The sequence below is a fragment of the Rhopalosiphum padi genome, chromosome 4, assembly GCF_020882245.1.
Source record: "Rhopalosiphum padi isolate XX-2018 chromosome 4, ASM2088224v1, whole genome shotgun sequence".
Classification (NCBI taxonomy): domain Eukaryota; kingdom Metazoa; phylum Arthropoda; class Insecta; order Hemiptera; family Aphididae; genus Rhopalosiphum; species Rhopalosiphum padi.
Window position 1 is genome coordinate 24,783,986 of NC_083600.1, and position 21,244 is coordinate 24,805,229.

Below are 21,244 nucleotides of genomic sequence, written 5' to 3' on the forward strand. Positions count from 1 at the left end.
TTTGGCAACACTGACATAACTGTTTTCCAGTCTGCATACTATAAAATTTGTACTCATTTACCAAATACCAAGTCTCTCAAAATCTGTCTTAGAGTCTTCGTCTAGGCACCTTACTTTCCACCTTTTTGCCAGCATCCAGATCACGTTTCGTGTCCAACAGACTTAAGTAAGTATGATTTTTAATAATTATAATGTTTTATTCCCCTTAATATTTGTTATCGTATGTTTTTGGCCTTCTATCTTACTTTCTCGCCTGTGAAATCTGTCGAGTGTCGACGCGACGAACTTGAATACCACGTGTAAAGGATCACCTAATTTTTGTTACATCTTTGTCGAAGTATATGCCTGACTTATCGAAATATGTTTTTCGTTGACAGATCTACGATTCACGGTAGATTCGGCTGGGAACATAAATCTGATTCTGATTTTTGATAGCTTAATAATGTTTTATTCGACAAAGTTTAATCTTTGGTTTAATGTGTTCACAAACATTCAAATTTCAAATTGATGGCCCTAGGACATGTATTGTACTATTCGGCTATTGGTTTTGTAAGTCAGTCAGTACATAGTAATTTTCCTTTTGCTATACATTTTGGCGGGTTCAATTAAAACGCATAAGAAACAAATAATTTAAGTTTTAAATCTACAATTTAGTAGATACCATACTATGTTGTGTATGGTGTATCTAATCAATTGCACATTCTGCCGAATGACATCCATTTCAATTATCATAGTATGGTAACCCTTTTTGCTATATTATATTTTTCAATATGTAAAATTCCTTAATATTTTAGTGATAAATAACACCCTACTTGTTATAATTAAACTCGATCCATTCAATCATAACATCAAATATCATTAATATTTAATAATGTTATTTTTCATAATTTAAGTCAAATGTGTCCGTGATGATAAAATATCACCATCTTTCGGCTGAAAGTATATGATGATAACATTTTTTTATTCTGATGACACTATTCTTAAAAAGCACCAATTTAACATTACTAAAAAAGCTTTGACAATAATTATAATTTTGAATACTATTTAATGATGAGATTATTTTTATTTACCATCTTTCGGGTCTGAATTCTGATGTTAACTTTTACTCTGATACTAGTATGTATAATTTGTAATTTTATGATGATTCACAATACTTTAATACCATCTTTCGGGTCTGAAACCTGATGCTAATGTGTTTACTGAGATTTATTGGTATATTTACCATTATAGTTAAATTAAATTGTCAAATTACAGGTTCTAAATATTTTTATGATGATTCACAATACTTTAATACCATCTTTCGGGTCTGAAACCTGATGCTAATGTGTTTACTGAGATTTATTGGTATATTTACCATTGTAGTTAAATTAAATTGTCAAAAGATAGATTCTAAATATTTTTATGATGATTCACAATACTTTACAACCATCTTTCGGGTCTGAAACCTGATGCTAATGTGTTAACTGATAAATTATATTAAACAATATTGTAAAAAACTTGACTTAACTTGACATATATTTATTTTTTTACCTTTCTGATGTATTTTAATATAATTGAGATAAATAATATTAGTATAATTTATTGTTTTTTGAATAATGTTGAACTAAAATTATTTACTATGAATTCTAAGGGTTATAAATATTTTTTACAGTCAAAAAAATAGAATATTCGGCAGATTTCTCTGATTGGCTATTTTTATATAAATATCACCGATCAGAAATTGGTAACTTACTGCAATAGTACATTAAACGGATGTCCGGGGACATTGCTTTATAGCAACAAGCCTTCAAGCCCATCTGTACATGCGATTTATTTTATATTCTAATGAATACGATTGGTGTCTCACATTTCATAATACTAAATTAACAATTAATTTTTGCTAATGATGAATAATTTTTACCATCTTTCGGCTGATAAAAATTGATGAATCTTATTTTCTGAAAGCAATTTTAGGTTATGAGTTTTTTTTTTTCAATTTAATTAAGTTTTATATTACCTTACTTCATCTTGAATTAAGTATATGTGTAAGCATTATATACTTGCTGTAAATTGTTGTCATCCTTCATGTTTTGCAGATTTATCTGATTGACTATTTAAATATAAATATAACTGATCAGAAATTGGTAACTTACTGCAATAGTACATTAAACGGATGTCCGGGGACATTGCTTTATAGCAACAAGCCTTCAAGCCCATCTGTACACGCAATTTATTTTATATTCTAATGAATACGATTGGTGTCTCACATTTCATAATACTAAATTAACAATTAATTTTTGCTAATGATGAATAATTTTTACCATCTTTCGGCTGATAAAAATTGATGAATCTTATTTTCTGAAAGCAATTTTAGGTTACGAGTTTTTTTTCAATTTAATTAAGTTTTATATTACCTTACTTCTTCTTGAATTAAGTATATGTGTAAGCATTATAACTTGCTGTAAGTTGTTGTCATCCTTCATGTTTCGCAGATTTATCTGATTGACTATTTTAATATAAATATCACTGATCAGAAATTGGTAACTTACTGCAATAGTACATTAAACGGATGTCCGGGGACATTGCTTTATAGCAACAAGCCTTCAAGCCCATCTGTACACTAAATAATTTATATGATTTTATAAAATTAAATATTTAATAAGAGTCATATAACCTTTATCAGTTATTAATGATGATTAATCTTAATACCATCTTTCGGCTGATATTATATTGATGATCAATATTATCGGAATGCCAATAACAAATTATTGTTATATATTATATTAACGTTTTTCTCAATGAATATTCATTTTTTTTTTTATTGTATTTTAGAATGCGTTACGTGGCTGCATACCTGTTAGCTTCCCTTAGTGGAAAAGAACCATCTAATGATGAAATCGAAAAAATTCTGAGTTCTGTTGGTATTGAATCTGACACAGCTAAAGCTAGTCTCGTTCTCAAAGAACTTAAGGGCAAAAATGTCGATGAAGTTATTGAAAGTGGTAAGTATATTATTGATATGATAATTAAAAGTTGATTGAAAACAAATCATGAGTTAATTAGTTACTAACGTGATACTATATTGTTATTCAACAATTTCTATACTCCGTGCCACGAGAGAGGAACCCGTTGTCCCGACCAAATTGCAACCGACTGCGTGCATTCCCCACTAATTTGACATATCATCATAGCTGCCATCAGTCTGCATGCGCGAAACGTGTTCCTTCTCTCGTGGCACGGAGTATAGATAATTTTGATTTTTTTTGGTTATATGAGAAAACTTAATAACATAAATTATTTTAATTTTATTCAATGTTAAAATGCAGTAGTAAGCATTTTAGTGTGCTCAATCTGAATTATTTTTCCATGTCAAATGTTTTTAACCTGATTTAGAACAATAATTAAATATTTTTTTCTCAATTTTTTTATTTTTGAATATATTATAATCAATAATAACTTGCTTTATTGTATATAGGCAGATCTAAATTGGCCAGTGTTCCAACTGGTGCCGCTGTAGCAGCATCAGCCGGAACTGGAGCTGCAGCACCAGCAGCTTCTGAAGAAAAAGGTAAGTTAATTTTTTATTTAACTGTTATATCATTTAGTTTTCACTTTTCTTAATTTTATTTTTATAGCTGATAAGAAAGAGGAAAAGAAAGAAGAATCCGATAATGAATCTGATGATGATATGGGTTTCGGACTATTCAACTAAGATGTAAGTGTTAAACCTGTTTTATTTGTATTGCCTTAGTTTTAAACCTTCAGTAATGCAGGCTCCAGCGGGTTATTGTTTTATAACATAAACCTTCCTAAGGGTGTGCTAAATAAAATATACGTTTGATTTGAGATAGCCTATATAAATATATATATAAGCTGTATTAGGCAAATGTATACATTTGTAAAAATACTTCAATAATTATAAACAATTTTAAATACATTACATTTATGTTTTAATTTCATTTTTAATAAATATTAGATTTTCTTATACATAGTAGATTAATTAGTATGTTACTAATTAATAAAGTTCTAACAAATGAATTGACATTCCAATGCTTTATTTAAACTGTAATATTCAGTATTTTCTAGAAATAAAATATTAAACTGTGTGTTGAGCTTCTATGAAAAGTTATGCAGGCTCCAGCGGGTTATTGTTGTATTAATAACATAAACCTTCCTAAGGGTATTGCAAAAGTAAATAAACATTTGATTTGAGATTGTCTTTATACACTTATATATTGTCAATATTAGGCAAATGTGAACATCAATATCACTTTTAATTGAGAAAAAAATCATATTTATAAAAATAAATAAATCATATTTTAAACTATATTTAAACATTTTGATTTTTAGAAAATATTTATTTCTGACCAACAGCAATTTTTATTGTTATATGACAATAATGTATTATTGTCTATAGAGTACTAAAATGATTTTCTGTGTATTTAATCTTAATTCTAAAATAGTAAAATGCTTTTTGTATTTAACACTATAAGTGAATTCTTACATATTTTGTATTAATATTAAATTTTTATTTTTCAGATTCTTCTGGCTGTTTCTTTTATATTTCAAAAATTGATGGTTAAATAAAACAATTGTTTTAATTATTTGGTTTAATTTTTTATTCCTTTATTCAATACTTAATCATAATAAACTATATATCCTATGGAAATGAATGGTCCAATTGATATAATATTGTTAGAAGATGAGCTTCTGAAGTTGTATATTTGGATCCCGCTAACATCTAAACTAAATAAATAATTCAAAACTGAGTATTTTGTCTTTTAAATTAAATAACATACTAATGGGTGCTTATGTGTTCTAGTGGTATAAATACCTTAAAATATATTACATGATCAACATTTATGATTTAATATAATAAACTTTATTGGTTATCACATATTAATTCTCATAGTTTCATATGATAAACATGTCTGTTTCTAGTGCATGCTGAATTGTTTATTGTTGGAATACCCATCATTGTTTCTTTTCGTTCACTTATCAAACTTTTAATCATCAAGATAAACACTGACAAAGACAAACTTTTAGCTATTTGTTGTAATTAAAAATAAAATATTAGTGAATATTTGTAAACTTGAACGTTTATTATTTTTTCTTACACAATTATTACGTTTTCAAATGAGTATAAAATCAATTCAACTAACTGTTAGTATTTTAAATTACATATTACAAATACAGTTATTCTCAGTGAATATAAGCTTGGAATTGCACAGCAAAGCAGTTCCCTACTTAGTACTTATCTTTGATTATTTAAAAATTGTCGGACAAGTTACTTCGGTTTGGAATCTACAATCCCACTCAAAATTCAAGATCTAATCATATATTCTACCAAGACGTAATCTATGTATAAACAAATAATTATCAATTGTGTATGCTCCACTCAATATTTAAAATCTACATCTAAGCACACAGATACATTTAGCCATTTAGGAACCTCTATCTAAAAAAATAAACAATTATTGGTGTCCAAAATATAAATTCTGTAACAATTATTTTTACCTACAATATAAAAAAATATAATATTTACGAATAAAAGTCAGTTGTAAACACCATTAAAAATTATAATCTAATTGTAAAATATTAGCTATAAAACATTTTAATCTATGTGTCAAGATTTATTTGATAGTTTTGTTTATACATTAAATCTTCATATAATAGGTATTTTTAAGTGTATAAAGCCTTCATATGATGTTGAAGATTACTGTTTTGATAATACAAAATATATCGGTGAGCCAACATTGTATTCACATTTTTCTTGTTGAATGATAATTTGTGTGTCTATAGTATTGAATGTGGTGAACCGCATCCGACTGGCCACCGCCACAAAATGTCCAAAACCATTAATAAACTATCAAAAACCTAAAGAGCCCAAATCAATTCATAATAATTATTCGATAGACTGTATCAATATATCATGGCTGTACAAGTATATCATCCATCTAGTATTACTATTTATAGAAATAAATGTATGATTTTAGTACCTATATAAATTGTATGATATAAAATGTAGTCCGTGATAACCGGTAATACCTAAAGATTACTGAGAATTTTTAGACTGATCGAAATTTATAAATAATATATATCAGTGCTTAAATTGTTCTATGTTCTATTCCTAACAATTGATGTCGTTGGTGATTTGGTGTTTTGAGAGGCCATTAAATTATTAGTATTTACTAATATTATTTTATGGCGATCAGTCGATCAGTGACATTGAAACAACTTGTACCGTTGCCCGTTGTTTATTTTATTTTTCGGACCTGGTATTCACTTTTCAGACATGCAGTACAATATTGCTTAATCCAATCTGTAACACCTACATTATACGTTATGAAAGTATATCAGTCTGCGTACTTGGTAGTTTAGACCGTTCAGAGTTCTTACTTACATGATTAATCACAAATAATTATTATTTATACCTAGAAAAGCAAATAGTGTACCTATACCTACAATAATTGCCTAAAACTTTTTCGTTTCTATTTATTTATCAATCTACCTATATTGTCCGTCCGTCATCATCATTTTGGTTCTTCGAATTAGATAAGGTAAGTAACTACAAATTTTAATCATTATTATAGTTAATAATAAATTATTAAATGAAGACGAAACTATACTTACCAATAATTATTGATATTTTATTATTAAAGCAACACCTTTTAGACGCTACATCAATTAAACATTTTTGTAGTCCTAATCTTATACAACTAATGTTGTAATTATTATTAATTGCTTCAGTGGCAGATCTAGGGTTGAATTTTTGGAGGGACCTCCCATAAAATTACTTCTAAGCCTTCTAATATAATATATTCATTATAATGTTTTAGTTCGCGTGTTCCTAAAAATATGATAGAAATGGTTATTAAAGGAATGTATGTTATTAAATTTATTATGCTCGGATAAGGAATCTTTTGTGTTAATTAGGTATCTATAATACCTATACAAAATCTAATCTACCCCTATTTTTGAGTAAATAAAAAGAAACTGTTGAAGAGCTTGAGGCCCCTAGATTCATTATTGAATTGCCTAGATATTTAATGTGTTATGTATCCAATATTATGAATTAATTTACTGTCAAAAAGTCTATTGAAAAGGGATATAAGTCACCTCATTACTTATTATGTTTTTATTGTATCATATTATTGCAATAAAAAATTAAATACATATTTAACAAAACTAATAACTTTTACAAGTTTAAACTGACATCATTCATAATCTGAAATAACTGATAGATTTTTACTAATTTTTAATCTAGTGTAAAATATATACTTATTTAGGTACTGTCTATCTGGTTCAATAAACTACCTGGCCGCTGTGAGATTTTTTATTTACATGGAGCAACTTAAATGAATTTAAGCCATTACCAGTGGCAGATCCAGAGCTGAATTTTGGGGAGGGGCCTCCTAAAAAATTACTTCTGAGCTATTTATACATAATACATTATAATGATATTTATGTTCTTTATTTTAATGTTAATTTTATCTGTTTTCATTCCAATAACGGCAATAACATTCCCAATGGTTTCCAAATAAATATTATATAATCAATTATAGTTATTAAATTATCACATAATTTAAAATATGTGTTGTAAGTAAAAAGAATGTCAAAGAGGTCTGAGGGGTCGAGGCCCTTAGCCAACCCCCCCCCCTGGATCCGCCACTGGCCATTACAATGCACGTAATGTGTAATGAACCAGACCGACACTATAAGTAAACATTATATTATTATATTAATTTTTGATTCATGTTATGTTATAGAAGTAATACTTACAAAAAATATCTGAAATTCATATCCATGGAACCCAAATCAGAAATTGTCAGAGACAAAGTTATTGAAGAAGTTGATATATATTTATTTGATATGCCTGAAGAATATTCTCTAGGACATTGTGTGGCCAAAGATATGCGTATGAGTGCTGGTATCGCCATAAATTTCAAGTTATTGAATAATAATTTTAATGATAAAAGAATATTATCCGTGATTAATATTTTTAATTTATAAATTTATTAAATATGGTTTAGGAAAATTTTTGGAAGAGTTGGTGAATTGATGGACCAAAGACCTGATGTTGGTACAGTAGCATATTTACAACAAAATGATCGATTTATTTACTATTTAATTACAAAGGAACGTAGTAATAGTAAACCAACATATCATACTATAACAGCAGCTATTACAAAATTACGTGATGTTATTGTAAAACATGGTGTAAAAAAATTAGCCATCCCTCGTATTGGTTGTGGTCTAGACAAATTAGATTGGTCAAGAGTAAGAGGCATTATTGAAAATTTATTTCAAAACACAGAATGTGCAATCAAAGTTTGTCATTTTACACATGTAATTTTATATTATTTAGCCATAATATGCAATTCTATGAAATAGTTACTTATGTATTTATGTTTTACAGAATAAGTCAAGAGAGTCAGAATCACTCCGAGTTGAACATCCAAGTACTATAAAAATTAATAAAAATATCAAAGACATAGAAAAGCGAGAATTTGAAAAACTGAATATTATATTATATTCTCGGACAACTGCTTTACCAGTGTATTGGGATCATAATTTTCAATCTGTCAATGAAAAATACTGCTTTAAGTCACAATACTATAAAGACTATGAGGAGCATCTTGAAGTTGGCCAATGTTTATATTACAACACAATAGAAGCTTGTATATTTGTTATAATTACAAACAAAAATAAAACAGATCATTTTTCATATCAAAATTTGGAAAAGGGACTTACAAAAATAAAAATGTTGATTAAGAAGGATCAGTGGCACCCAACATTCATAATACATACATTGAATAATCGTTTATTTGAAAGTCTCATTAATCAAAAAATTTTATCTCTAGTTAGTTCAGCATTTTTAGATTTGACTCCATGTGTAATTTATGAAATAGGAAGTAGTAATTCTTAAAAATTTAAATTAACAAAATATACTTTTGTTGAATTTGAAATTGATGAGTCATGCGAAACACATAAATGAAGAATGTATGATGGTTGTTTTTTATTAATTATTACATTTATTTTATTTATATTGATAATTTGAATTTGAAAAATTAAAGTAAAATATAAAAGCTAAAGACAAAAAATACAGCTTTTTATTTTATTTACGCTTAGTTTGGCCAGACGTAGCTCGTAAAACTGCACCTGGACTAGGGTATGGTCGCATTTGAAATAATGGTCCAGAGGCAGTTGTGTCTACCCCAGATTTCGCTTCAACAGTTAGTCCATCACTCCAAGAACCCCTATAAATAAATAAATATTTGATATGTATACATCATGTATATACAAATATATATTTTATAAATGTAAAATAGTTCATCAAAACTATACTTATTAATCTAATAATTAACTAACGCAATAACTAATAGCATTAAACACATTGACAATTTATACTTTATTGATGTTGAATATTACCTGGAAATATCTGAATAAGCAGCTGGATCCATTGGATCGAGATCATTGTGTTTTATTATTCTTCTTGGAGGATCTTTACGTTTTGGTTCACGATCGTATCTCACTTCTTTAGCACGGATTTCTTGAACAGGTGGTGGCATAGGATTTTTTTTTCTTTTTTGCCGTTCATCTTCACTATCATCACTACTACTCTATAATTAAATCAAGTAATATTTAAAAAACCTAATACTACATATTTACAAAAGTAAAAGCCTCAATTAATTTAATATTTTCTGAAATAGTTACTTGTTTGATGTATTACATTTATTATGTGTAATGTAATAAAGATGTCAAAGACTACAATAGTTATAATAATTGAACTACTTACCTCTGAATCTGAAGTCTTTTTATCCATATTCTGCATTATAGCATGACGTTCAAATCGAAATTGTGCAACAGAATCAGTAACAATTGAACGAGGATGGCTAGGAGGTAACCAACAAACTGAATCATTTACTACATCCCAGTAATAAAATCTGCCACTGAAGAAAAATAGAAAAAATAATTAATATTATTAATTTAATAAAACTGTACTAAGAAAAAAATTTGTTTTTTTTTTTATAGAAAATTAAAAATTTTAAAAACTGAATTTATCTAAATAATTATCACAAATATTTATTTAAATTAAATATGTTTTGTATGATATAGTTTTAATTTTTATAATACATTGGTTTTCTAACTGCATACAAGGTGGCCAAATTGCCTAATTTATTATCTGTAAGTAGGCATTAAACACGGCCGTATTTAAGGCTGTGGTGGTGTAGGATAGTAAAATCACTAAATTTGTAAATAATCTTTCAGTATTATTTGACTAATTTAAAAGAATTAAATATGGTCAATAATTCCTATGGTATAAAAGTATATTGAAAAAAAAGTTGATGTTATTATATTCATTAATTTTCAGTAAAATATGACTCAAAGTTTTACTAGATTGCCTACATTTTCAACACCTGGAATCAATGGATCTAAAAGCGTATTGATAGTAAAAAGTAAATAAAGTAAATATTTCTTACGTTCCAGGATCATAAACTTCATGCCAATTTTTAGGTAAAGGAAACTTTTCTAACATAGCATTTCTAGATTTTAAATATCCATTCCTTGGTCGTTTTATACCATTTTTCCATCGCTGTTCACAAAACTTAGTGCATTCATGATATACATTTGACTTGTTTGGACAACCATGATGACCCTATCACATAAAATAAGACATGAAATTATTTTGTTATTTTAACTATACAATCACCTAAACTAACTTTAAATTTATCCAAGACTTTAGGATCTGGTTTATCATTTTCTTCATCACTATCTTGTGAATCTGAACCCGAGTTATCATTTGTTTCATCAATATCATCATAGCATTCTGCAATTACTTCTTCTTCAACTTCTTTTGTATTATTCTTAGCTAAAGTAAGATACAAATATTAATAACAAAGTTCATATGAAGTACATAGGTATACAATAATATTTTGTTATGTCATAGAATATAAATTTAAATAAAATTTTGAAATTAAAATGAAATAAGTTTAATAATATTCATAAACACATTTTTTTAAAGAGGAAACAATAAATATATAGTTGAATCATCAATATTTTACCTATTAAAACCAAGAATGACTAATATTATTTGATAGGAAACTAAAATTTGTAATTAAAATTATGTCTTGATCAATTTTTATAACCTTTCTTAAGATAATATATTTATAAATATATTAATTCATATATTATATTCATAGTTAACTAAACCAAGTCCTCTTTTGTCATTTTCACATTTCAATCTCATACCCATATCAACCGACAACATGATCATTCCTCATTCAAAAGAAGATAAGTATCTAAGCCTTAAACTAGACAGATGCTTAACTTTGTCTTTTTATCTTAAAGATGAACAAAAGAATCTCAATTCCAGACTTCATTTGTAAAGGCTAAATCGTTCTAACTTAACTGTACCAATCAAACTTATTTTATATAAAACCTCTTCAATCACTATGGGAATATGATATCGTTAAAGCCTCCAAAATATCTGTCTATATAAAATCATTGGCACACTATGGTTCATCTCAAATTAGTCCTTAAATTAATTTCAATCAACAAAACTACTGTTCTTTTCTTAAACGCTTCCATACCAACAATAATAAACTGCAAGATAATGCAAACCAATTGATCAAACTCACACTCTTCGGAAACCTGACCAGACATCTCAAAAGAAATTGGTGTTGAGACTTGAGGCTTAACCATTTAAAATATTAAGAGCTGTCACAAATGTGTGATTTGTTTTTCATATGAAAAAAGTTCAAAAAACTCATCCTACTGTTGTATAAAATATGTATATTACTTATTGTGCAGATGAATAGATTGTAATTTTTCAAAATAAATCAAAAAACAAAAAAAGATTTGTATAATATAAAAATATATTATTTGCACACAGTTTACCTTCGTTTTCAGTGAGTATTCCTCGGGTTGCTAACTTTTTAGCCAAAGCAGGAGGCAAAGGCATTGTGTTTAGTTTAAATTTATAGTATTAAACAATTTAATATTAAAAAAAAAAATATGATTTTTAAAACACCATTTTTCGAATTTGATATTTAAATTTCTTTAGTAATTTCCTGACTTGTGATTAATATTAATATTTAAATTAAATTAAATTAAATTATGATTGTTGAATATCATATTATTAAATTTAGTTATAACTTATGATCACGGAGTACGGACTAAGTCACTAAGATATCGTAGACCGTAGTCCGTATTATCAACAAACAGAAACAATAATTATATCAAATATGTGATAATATTCGTTGTAGTGTGATAAAACGGTGGAAGAGCTGATAACCTTGAAATTAAAATTGCACAATTTTTTTTTTTAATTACAAATTTTTAAAAATCTAAAAACTAAATCCAAATCACGTAAAATTGTATGGTTTTAATTTGCATCAATTTTTTTGTTTTTAATAAATTACAATTGTATTTGTGTAAATTTTTTTTTCATTAGCCATTGGCGGCACGTTTGTCTCCCTGCACCGAAGCGACTATGTGCCGCCCGATACACCCCCACCGCCCGGCACAAAACTGTTTGTCATCCGACGGATAGAACGTTCTAGAATATTCCCTCGATCGATTCACGTTTGCCGGCTATCCGAATCGCGTGTGCTGTGCTAAGCATTCCGTCGGTATACTTGGTTATCAATTCAATCTTCTTTCGACCGCGTTCCAACTACCGCGCTTTAGTGCTAAAGCCAATCATTTTTTTATTTCTCTTTCACGGCGCGCACACATCTACCGATCAACATATCCACGTGATAATTCCTTACCGTACGATTTCCACAATCCAATGGCTGCAATGTCCGTTATAGGTATAGACTTCGGTAATGAATCGTGTTATGTGGCCGTGGCCCGGGCCGGCGGCATCGAAACGATCGCCAACGATTACAGCCTGCGGGCCACGCCATCATGCGTGGCCTTCAGTCCCAGGAACCGCATAATCGGTGTGGCCGCAAAGAATCAAATGGTCACCAACATGAAGAACACCGTGCACGGCTTCAAGCGATTGCTGGGCCGGTCCATGGACGACCCATTCGTCCAACAGGAGCTCAAGCACCTGCAGTTCGGCGTGGTTAAGTGTGACAACAACAAGATCGGCATTAACGTTAACTACCTTAATGAACAGCAAACATTCAGCGTGGAGCAGATCACTGGCATGTTGCTGACTAAACTCAAAGAGATATCCGAGTTATCGCTTAAGACAAAGGTAAACGATTGTGTCATTTCAGTTCCTTCTTATTTCACAAACGCCGAGCGCAAGGCACTGCTTGACTCTGCATCCATTGCTGGACTCAATGTTCTACGTCTGTTTAACGAAACCTCTGCCACAGCGCTATCCTATGGTATCTACAAACAGGACCTTCCTAATCCTGAAGAAAAGCCACGCAATGTTGTGTTTGTTGACTGTGGGTACACTTCCCTCCAAGTTTTTATCTGTGCATTCAACAAAGGCAAGCTGAAGATGTTAGCCACTACGTTTGACTCTCAATTGGGTGGTAGAGAATTCGATTTCATTTTAGCTGAACATTTCAGTAAAGACTTCAAGTCCCGTTATAATATTGATCCAAGAACTAATGCCAGGGCGTTTTTGAGATTGTTAACAGAAGTCGAAAAGATAAAGAAACAGATGTCTGCTAATTCTACCAAGTTGCCAATGAACATTGAGTGTTTCATGGATGACAAAGACGTACATGCAGATATTAAAAGATCAGAATTTGAAGAACTAGCCATGTATTTATTCAATAGAGTTGAGATCACATTAGAACAGTGCCTTAAGGATTCCAAACTGAGCAAAGATGACATTTATTCTGTAGAGATTGTTGGCGGATCCAGTCGTATTCCATACATTAAAAACTTAATAGAAAAAATCTTTGGCAAAACACCTAGCACTACTTTGAATCAAGATGAGGCTGTGGCACGAGGATGTGCTTTACAGTGTGCAATGCTATCACCAGCTGTACGAGTAAGAGATTTTAGTGTTACTGATATTCAAAGTTTTCCTATTGAACTTAAATGGGATCCAGCTGACAACTCTGATGATGGCTGTGCTGAAGTTTTCCCAAAAAATCATGCCGTTCCGTTTTCAAAAATGTTGTCATTCTATAGATTAGCTCCATTTACTGTAAAAGCTCATTACTCGGGTACTATTCCTTATGCAGATAATTATATTGGTCAATTTACGGTTCGTGATGTCAAACCTACAGCTGACGGGGCCAGTCAAAAAGTCAAAGTTAAAGCAAGAATTAATTTACATGGTATATTCAGCATAAGTAGTGCTACACTTTTAGAGAAGGCTGAATTACTAGAAGAAGTTCCACCTTCTGAACCTATGGAAGCAAATGAAAATGAGCCCCAGCCAACTGAACCCGAAGAGAAGAAAGAAGAAAAGAAAAAGTCTGTTACAAAAACAATTGATTTACGTATTGAATCTTTGACTCATGGTTATTCGACCATGGATTTAAATAACTATATTGAGCAAGAAGGTAAAATGGTTGCATCCGATCGTCAGGAAAAAGAAAGAATTGATGTTCGTAACAGCCTCGAAGAATATATTTATGATATGAGAAGTAGAGTTTCTAGTGAAGAGGATTTAGCTTCCTATATAGTAGATGCTGACAAACAAAAAATTGTTAAACAATTGGAAGAACTGGAAGCTTGGTTATATGAAGAAGGCGAAGAATGTATTAAAAATATTTACACAGAGAAATTGGATTTGTTAAAAATGGTTGGTGAACCCATCAAGAGACGTAAAGTGGAGTACACAACTTTCCCATCTGTTAAAGATCAAGCTGTACAATTAATTTCAAAAGCTGAAAGAGATATTGATGCATTTCACAAAGGAAGTGAGCAGTTCAACCATTTAGACAGCGCTGAAGTAGAAAAGTTGGCTGAAACCCTTAATAATGCCAAAAGTTGGTTAGAAGAAAAGACAGCCAAAGTAACTGCATCTCCTTTATATAAAGACATTCCGATCAAGTTAGATGAATTTGTTAGAGAGAAACATAGTATAGAAGAGAGTATAAATAAAGTTTTGTACAAACCAAAGCCTGCACCTAAAGTGGAACCTCCACCACCTAAGGAAGAAGAGAAAAAAGAACCAGAACCAATGGAAACTGAACAGCCAGTCGAAAATGGTAAAGACGCTTGAAAATGTTACTTTTACCACTTTTTTTTTTCTATTGTTTAATATATTTAATTTTTTTATTTCAAAAATGCCACCTTTATATTTATATGTTTGTATTCACAAATATGAAATCATTTTGTAAGCAACATAATGTATTACAGTTGAATAGATCGAAAAAACAAATTTACTAGAACAATATAGGAATATTATGTTTCATTATTTTTCCTGCTCCTGTGTTAACTATTAATTAACTAACTTTGATTAAAGAAAGTAAAATATTGTTCATCACGTTTTATGATAATTTATAAACTGTATTAATCTGTCTAATATCACCAATGTTCACAGCTGATGTACTTTAGTTGAAATTAATACATTAATCATTGAAGTATTTTTAAATCTTATAAGTATTTTATTAACTGTGTCCCATTTTACTGAATTTATAATTAAATGTAATAATTTACAATCTGGTTGTTAATGTAATTTTAATGTTGTTAGTCGGTTAGTTTTTATTTTCTTATAATATATAAGAATGTCTTTTTTACCGAATTCACAAATCCTATTTTTGTAATGGTGACTAGTGATTACTAGACAGGTACTCGAGTCAAAAAATCATTTTCTGTTAAAACCTCGTGAAATAAAAAATTATATTTTATGTAGATTTTAAAAATCTAGGCAAGTATTTAATAGTTTTAAACCATTCTATAATAAGTAATAACTAATAGTATTGCCGAACTGTGAGTTATACCATTTAAACTATAATGTATAATGGGTACCGCAAATAAGTAATGATAATAAGCGATTAGTTAGCAGTGCGGTGATTAGGCGAGAATAATATTGCAGTTTTGTGCTAAAGATCTGTCAATAATTTGATTTATTTAAAATATAATGATAAAACTACAATATTATTATATCATCTATTTAAACCTATAACTTAGGTAGGTACTTATTTTTATCCCACAAATTATTACGGTTTATCATCCAACGCCTTATATTTTTTACTGTCTGTAAAATGTTCAAAGTCCAATTTCAATATACCTAACCTAATATTCGCCTATAATGGCGAACTTACTATTCAATAAATAAAAAAGATAAAATAAAAGTCAATCGAAATTAATGTGTTTCTTTGAAGTAGTTATGAAACCTATTGATTGTTTTTTTTACCGTCAATTGAATTAATCTTCAAAGTATATTGGAAAAAAAACTATTTTTTTCTTTTCACATTATGTAATTCAATTGCTGACTACTTACTCCGCCATAATCTTAGCTTAAAAGAGTACCTAAATATCTTTATTTATATGCATTAATAATTGTATATAAATGCAAAGAAAAATGTTTAATAAATAATTAATTTGGCATATATAAGAATATGGTTGGTAAATGGATCTAATATATTGTAGTTTTAATAGGAATTAAAAAATATAATAATTTACACGTATGTATATAATATGGTCAATATAGGAAAATAAATTATATTTTAATAATAATATGCTACTATAAACTAGTCATCGTCAATCGGTAGGATGCGGACCACGTATTATAATATTAGCAGATTGAAGTCGTGGGCGGGCGTTAATATTAGATGCATGACGACCGACTACTTAGCACAGAAAAAAAATTCATAACATTCCCACAATCCAATCTTCCCACTACCCGGCGTAATATTCTAACGGGTATCGTGCAAACGAATCCAAATTCGTCAGTACACCCACACATAGAATAACTCCAAAAGTGCTATTAATTTTAAGTTTAAATTCTAGCATTTATAACCTAATATAGTTGTTCAGTTGATCTAAAATATCAAATTAGTTTTAAATTTAACACATTATATTAGTAAATTCCTACCAAATAAATATTAAATATATTAATCTTTTTTTTTTTAATATTCTACATCCCCATTAAGTTATAGGCTATGATCAATAAATGCTTATAAATTATAATAGCTATTATGTACTCAATCATTGGTAACAATTACTTTTAGCTACCTAATACATATGTTTATAAAATTGTAGTATAAATTAAAAATTAATATGTTTTTAACAATATTACTTCTTTGTAATATAAAACATAATTAAGAACAAATAATACAATAGTTGATTGTATAATTAAGTTGTGGTTAAGAGGTTTCAAAATACAGTACCTGAGTAGATGTATATGCAGATCGGCTAGATAAAAACGAACAAAAAAATACAATAGAAGTCAAAAAAAATTATTTTTATAATGATTTTAAATTTTAAAGATTTTATAAAAAAAAATGTAAGTGATAAGATACAGGAAAATTTCAATAAATACTAGACAGAAGCTAGAAACAGATAGCCCCCTATAATAAAATTAATTAAAAAAAGATAAATAAAGTACAAGAAATACAAATTATAATAGCTGATTTAATTATGTTAACAAGAAAAAGTTTAATTATATTAGCTACCATTAATTTAAATATATAAATGCAATTCCTTTCTAATAAAATATTGATTTATTTTTTAATAATTTTTTTCAGCAAAAATGTATTTTAATAAAGAATTTAGGTACATTATTCATATTATATTTACACATTTTGATATTACAATTAAATACTATAATAATTGTAATAAACTTTATGAATTAATTTTCATCTATGTGAATGTATCAAATTATTTCAATTTTGTCTTATAAGTCATAGCTAGATTATATAATAATATATTTAATATTACTACCTTTTAATCGAAGTCTTAAATCTCATTAAAAGAATTAAATTTTAATAAAATAATCTATGTTTTGCCAGTAATGATAAACTATATTAAAAATACTATTAAAATTTAAAAATTAAATGAACACCTCATGAGTATATAAGTAATATGTACCATATTAGATTTGTATTTTTAACATTTTTTCCTATTAATATAATGCAGCTTTAAAACAATTAAAATACATGTCTATTTCATTTATACATAATGAAATGTTTCATAGTAATTAACATTATGTTTGAAAAATACTAAATAGAATAGTATTGAAATTATTGTTTTAATTTATTGATCTCCCGTGTTTAAAAATTAACATTCAATAATTTAACTCATTGTCATTTAATACTTAGTACTTATAAATTGTTTGTTAGCAAATTAAAAATGGGTATTGACTTTTACAAAGTTATAAAGTTTGGCTTTTATAAGAATTCTTAATTTTTTTTAATTATTGAATGAGGAAGGAAAAAGGAAACAATAAAATGATGAAATGTAACTACAATTCAATAAATTAACATTAGTGACTTGGTTGTTTATATTTCAAAATCTGATTCAACCCATAGTTCATACTTTAACAACTTTTTAAAAAGTAAAAACAATGTTTATTTTCCCTTAATATAAATACCATAATCTTTTTAATCATAGTGTAAATAATCTGAAGACTGAAAGATTGTTTAATTACATTATTAAAACAGTTTACAAGTAATTATCATTTTCCTAGGGTTTAAATATTAAAAAGAGAATTTGAAAATTATTTAGCCACTAAGAAAAAAAAAATATATTAAAAGAAATGTTCTGCTCGTATGACATTTGGTCATTTGTGAGCATTATTTGTCCAAAGCAGTGTTTGTCTTTATAGCAATCACACATTCTTCGCCACAGGATTTCAATACAGTACACTGAAATCATAAAATATATATTGTAACTATAGATTTTATAATGTATGATTAGAAAATGACTAATAATAAAACTTATCAAATTATTCTTGTAAATAATAAATAGAATAAAATTATTTTACACATATACAGAAAGGTTGTCTACTTACCAAAAGCTCTTTTCCAGCATCGTATTCATTTTTCAATTGTTGACCAATTTCAGCTTCAGGAATCTTCAAGTCTTCACGCAAATCACCATTGTCAGACATCAAACATAAATAGCCATCATCTGATATGTCGGTCAACTAATTAAAACAGAATAAATATACTTTAATACATAATTTAACTTTTTACAGTGAACATAAATAATATTTTTGAAATATAAATTTTGGACATAAAAGCTAAATAAAATAAAATATTTTAGTGTCAAATGTTTAATAATTTAATTAAATAAATATGCCTTATTTATTTTCACCTTATCTAAAAACTATGAAATTTTTAAAATAAAAAAAAATTCTTAAAAAACCTACCAGTGATACATAACACTTCAAATATGTTAATGTTTAAATACATGAATTATTTTACTAATAATTCATATCACATGCATAAGAATTTATTATAATTAATTTAGATTTCAGTTGTCCCCCAAAAGTTACTGAATTGATAATTTAGCATTCCCCAATAAAACATTATCAATCACAAATAAAATACAATATTTCCAATTCATTGCAATTATAAAATTAATTAATGCATTCCCTACATATTAAACTAAACGTTGCAGAATCTAAAAATTAAAAAACTGCACATTATTAAGATGTTTAATGTTTTCAAAATATTCCAATATTTTTAACTTTATCATCCAAATACACTAATAAATTTAAAACTTATAATTATAATTCATTCATCATACATAGACATAGGGGGTTAACATTTGTATGGAAAAATTAAGTCATAGGTTCAGTAATTACCTGATAATCTTCACGTTTAACAAATGGAACATCCATGTTGTGAGTTGACGGGCATATATCTTCATATTTCTTACCAGAAAATATATCTAGGCCAACTAAATGGACTTTAGCGTGACCATGCTTACCAGTCTTGGATGTGGACATATCCACAATTTTGCACGGACGAGCCTTTAAAACAATTTAATTCATATAAATATATGTTAAATAAGCATTATACACAAATTAAAATAATAGATGAACAAGCTTTAGAATATTTTAATAATTGCATTATATCATAAGAAAACATGGTTCAAGAAATTGTATGTATGATTACTTATAAATAATATATATATATGTTAATATATAACATATCAAATTATTAAAATTGAAACTAAAAGCAAATAAAATAATGAAGAGAAAGTATATATGTAAATATTAATGTTGCTAATAAACATATTAAATTTCCAAAATTTGAACTTAAATTATTAAATAAAGAGCTTTTAAAAAGAATTTATGGAATAGATTGTTCACCTAATAAGTGAAAAAATAGTAAATAATAAATAGATTGAGCTGTATTAAGCATTACTTTTAACATAACGAAACCATTCTTTCGTAAAGCTGAGCATTGCATGGGGTATGTGGTCGAAGCACCAGAGTCTCCGGTATCAAAGTGAGTATCTTCGATGTCAGCCATTATTACTACAAAACACAAAGAAATCTAAATTACAAAGAGTAAAATTCGTTTGAAAAATGATTCAATTGTGAACTGCAGTCAGCAGTATGCCAGTATTGATGACATCCTGTTAACAGAATTTAACCTAAAAAACCTCGTGAGTTGATTTGTACAGCTAAACAATCAATTTAGACGAATAAACACGTAAAATATAAATACGTTTTACTTACTTTGTTAACAGAACGAATAACAAAATTAACTATACTACTTAAAAATATAAGTTAAAAAAGGAGATATAGAAAAGCTTAGGATTCTTTTTTAATTCAAAAAAGTACTGAGCCTTTGGTTTGGGCGACACAACAGCAAAAAAAAGAGACAGACGATAAGTCGGCGATATTTTAGTGTGATTACCACCACCTAAGGATCAACGATGTGTAGTCATGGAATACAAAATACACATTCCCGCCAAACAGTGTTCAAATAATTCTAACAATATCATGTCATAAAATTGTTAATAATTTTTTTTAATTTAATAACATAACATTTTAAAACACGAATTACTATCGTAGCCACGTTATTTAAAATAAAATCTAGTTCTTAAAATTTGATCAACCTACCACTCCAAACACTTTAGTAGCTGATTACGCAGACGATAAGGCAATAATTTCTATCAATTCAAATCCGGTAATAGCTTCATACAATCTTCAAAATCACCTAACCCTTATGGAAGACTGGTATACCAAGTGGCGAGTTAAAATTAACCAGACAAAATCTATCCACACTACATTTACACTGCGTCTCTCTCCATGCCCCGAGGTATCTATATATGGTACTCAAATTCCTACTTCTTCCTCTGTCAAATATTTAGGACTTACACTTGATCGCAGACTTACCTGGGCTCCTCACCTTAAATCTAAAAGACAAAA

The 21,244-nt window shown here is 28.1% G+C and overlaps 5 protein-coding genes across 8 annotated transcripts; 3 read left to right on the plus strand and 2 right to left on the minus strand.

Annotated features, from left to right (window-relative positions):
* The first annotated feature begins 11 nt into the window (after nt 1-11).
* On the plus strand, nt 12-4,583 carry LOC132930380 (large ribosomal subunit protein P2-like). The gene is made up of 5 exons (XM_060996226.1): nt 12-166; nt 2,812-2,981; nt 3,455-3,547; nt 3,615-3,694; nt 4,519-4,583. Exons 2-4 carry the CDS (start codon nt 2,813-2,815, stop codon nt 3,689-3,691), a joined length of 339 nt encoding a protein of 112 aa, XP_060852209.1. The 5' UTR covers nt 12-166; nt 2,812; the 3' UTR covers nt 3,692-3,694; nt 4,519-4,583.
* A 943-nt stretch (nt 4,584-5,526) lies between these two features.
* Nucleotides 5,527-8,919, plus strand: LOC132930375 (uncharacterized). 4 transcript variants are annotated; one of them, XM_060996219.1, is made up of 5 exons: nt 5,527-6,351; nt 6,418-6,539; nt 7,749-7,928; nt 8,013-8,328; nt 8,399-8,919. In XM_060996219.1, exons 3-5 carry the CDS (start codon nt 7,786-7,788, stop codon nt 8,906-8,908), a joined length of 969 nt encoding a protein of 322 aa, XP_060852202.1. In that variant the 5' UTR covers nt 5,527-6,351; nt 6,418-6,539; nt 7,749-7,785; the 3' UTR covers nt 8,909-8,919. The 4 variants fall into 4 exon arrangements, with proteins under 4 accessions (XP_060852202.1, XP_060852203.1, XP_060852201.1 ...); XM_060996220.1 differs by having other exon boundaries at nt 5,527-6,330; XM_060996218.1 differs by having other exon boundaries at nt 5,527-6,539.
* A 55-nt stretch (nt 8,920-8,974) lies between these two features.
* Nucleotides 8,975-12,181, minus strand: LOC132930376 (polyglutamine-binding protein 1). The gene is made up of 6 exons (XM_060996222.1): nt 11,881-12,181; nt 10,704-10,852; nt 10,464-10,639; nt 9,779-9,932; nt 9,412-9,602; nt 8,975-9,239 (listed from the first exon to the last, which is right to left on the minus strand). Exons 1-6 carry the CDS (start codon nt 11,942-11,944, stop codon nt 9,098-9,100), a joined length of 876 nt encoding a protein of 291 aa, XP_060852205.1. The 5' UTR covers nt 11,945-12,181; the 3' UTR covers nt 8,975-9,097.
* Nucleotides 12,182-12,507: 326 nt separating this feature from the next.
* Nucleotides 12,508-15,305, plus strand: LOC132930373 (heat shock 70 kDa protein 4). The gene has a single exon (XM_060996215.1). It carries the CDS (start codon nt 12,776-12,778, stop codon nt 15,131-15,133), a length of 2,358 nt encoding a protein of 785 aa, XP_060852198.1. The 5' UTR covers nt 12,508-12,775; the 3' UTR covers nt 15,134-15,305.
* Nucleotides 15,306-18,334: 3,029 nt separating this feature from the next.
* Nucleotides 18,335-20,709, minus strand: LOC132930282 (eukaryotic translation initiation factor 5A). The gene is made up of 5 exons (XM_060996057.1): nt 20,549-20,709; nt 20,232-20,344; nt 19,667-19,834; nt 18,869-19,003; nt 18,335-18,722 (listed from the first exon to the last, which is right to left on the minus strand). Exons 2-5 carry the CDS (start codon nt 20,337-20,339, stop codon nt 18,651-18,653), a joined length of 483 nt encoding a protein of 160 aa, XP_060852040.1. The 5' UTR covers nt 20,340-20,344; nt 20,549-20,709; the 3' UTR covers nt 18,335-18,650.
* Nucleotides 20,710-21,244: the final 535 nt, after the last annotated feature.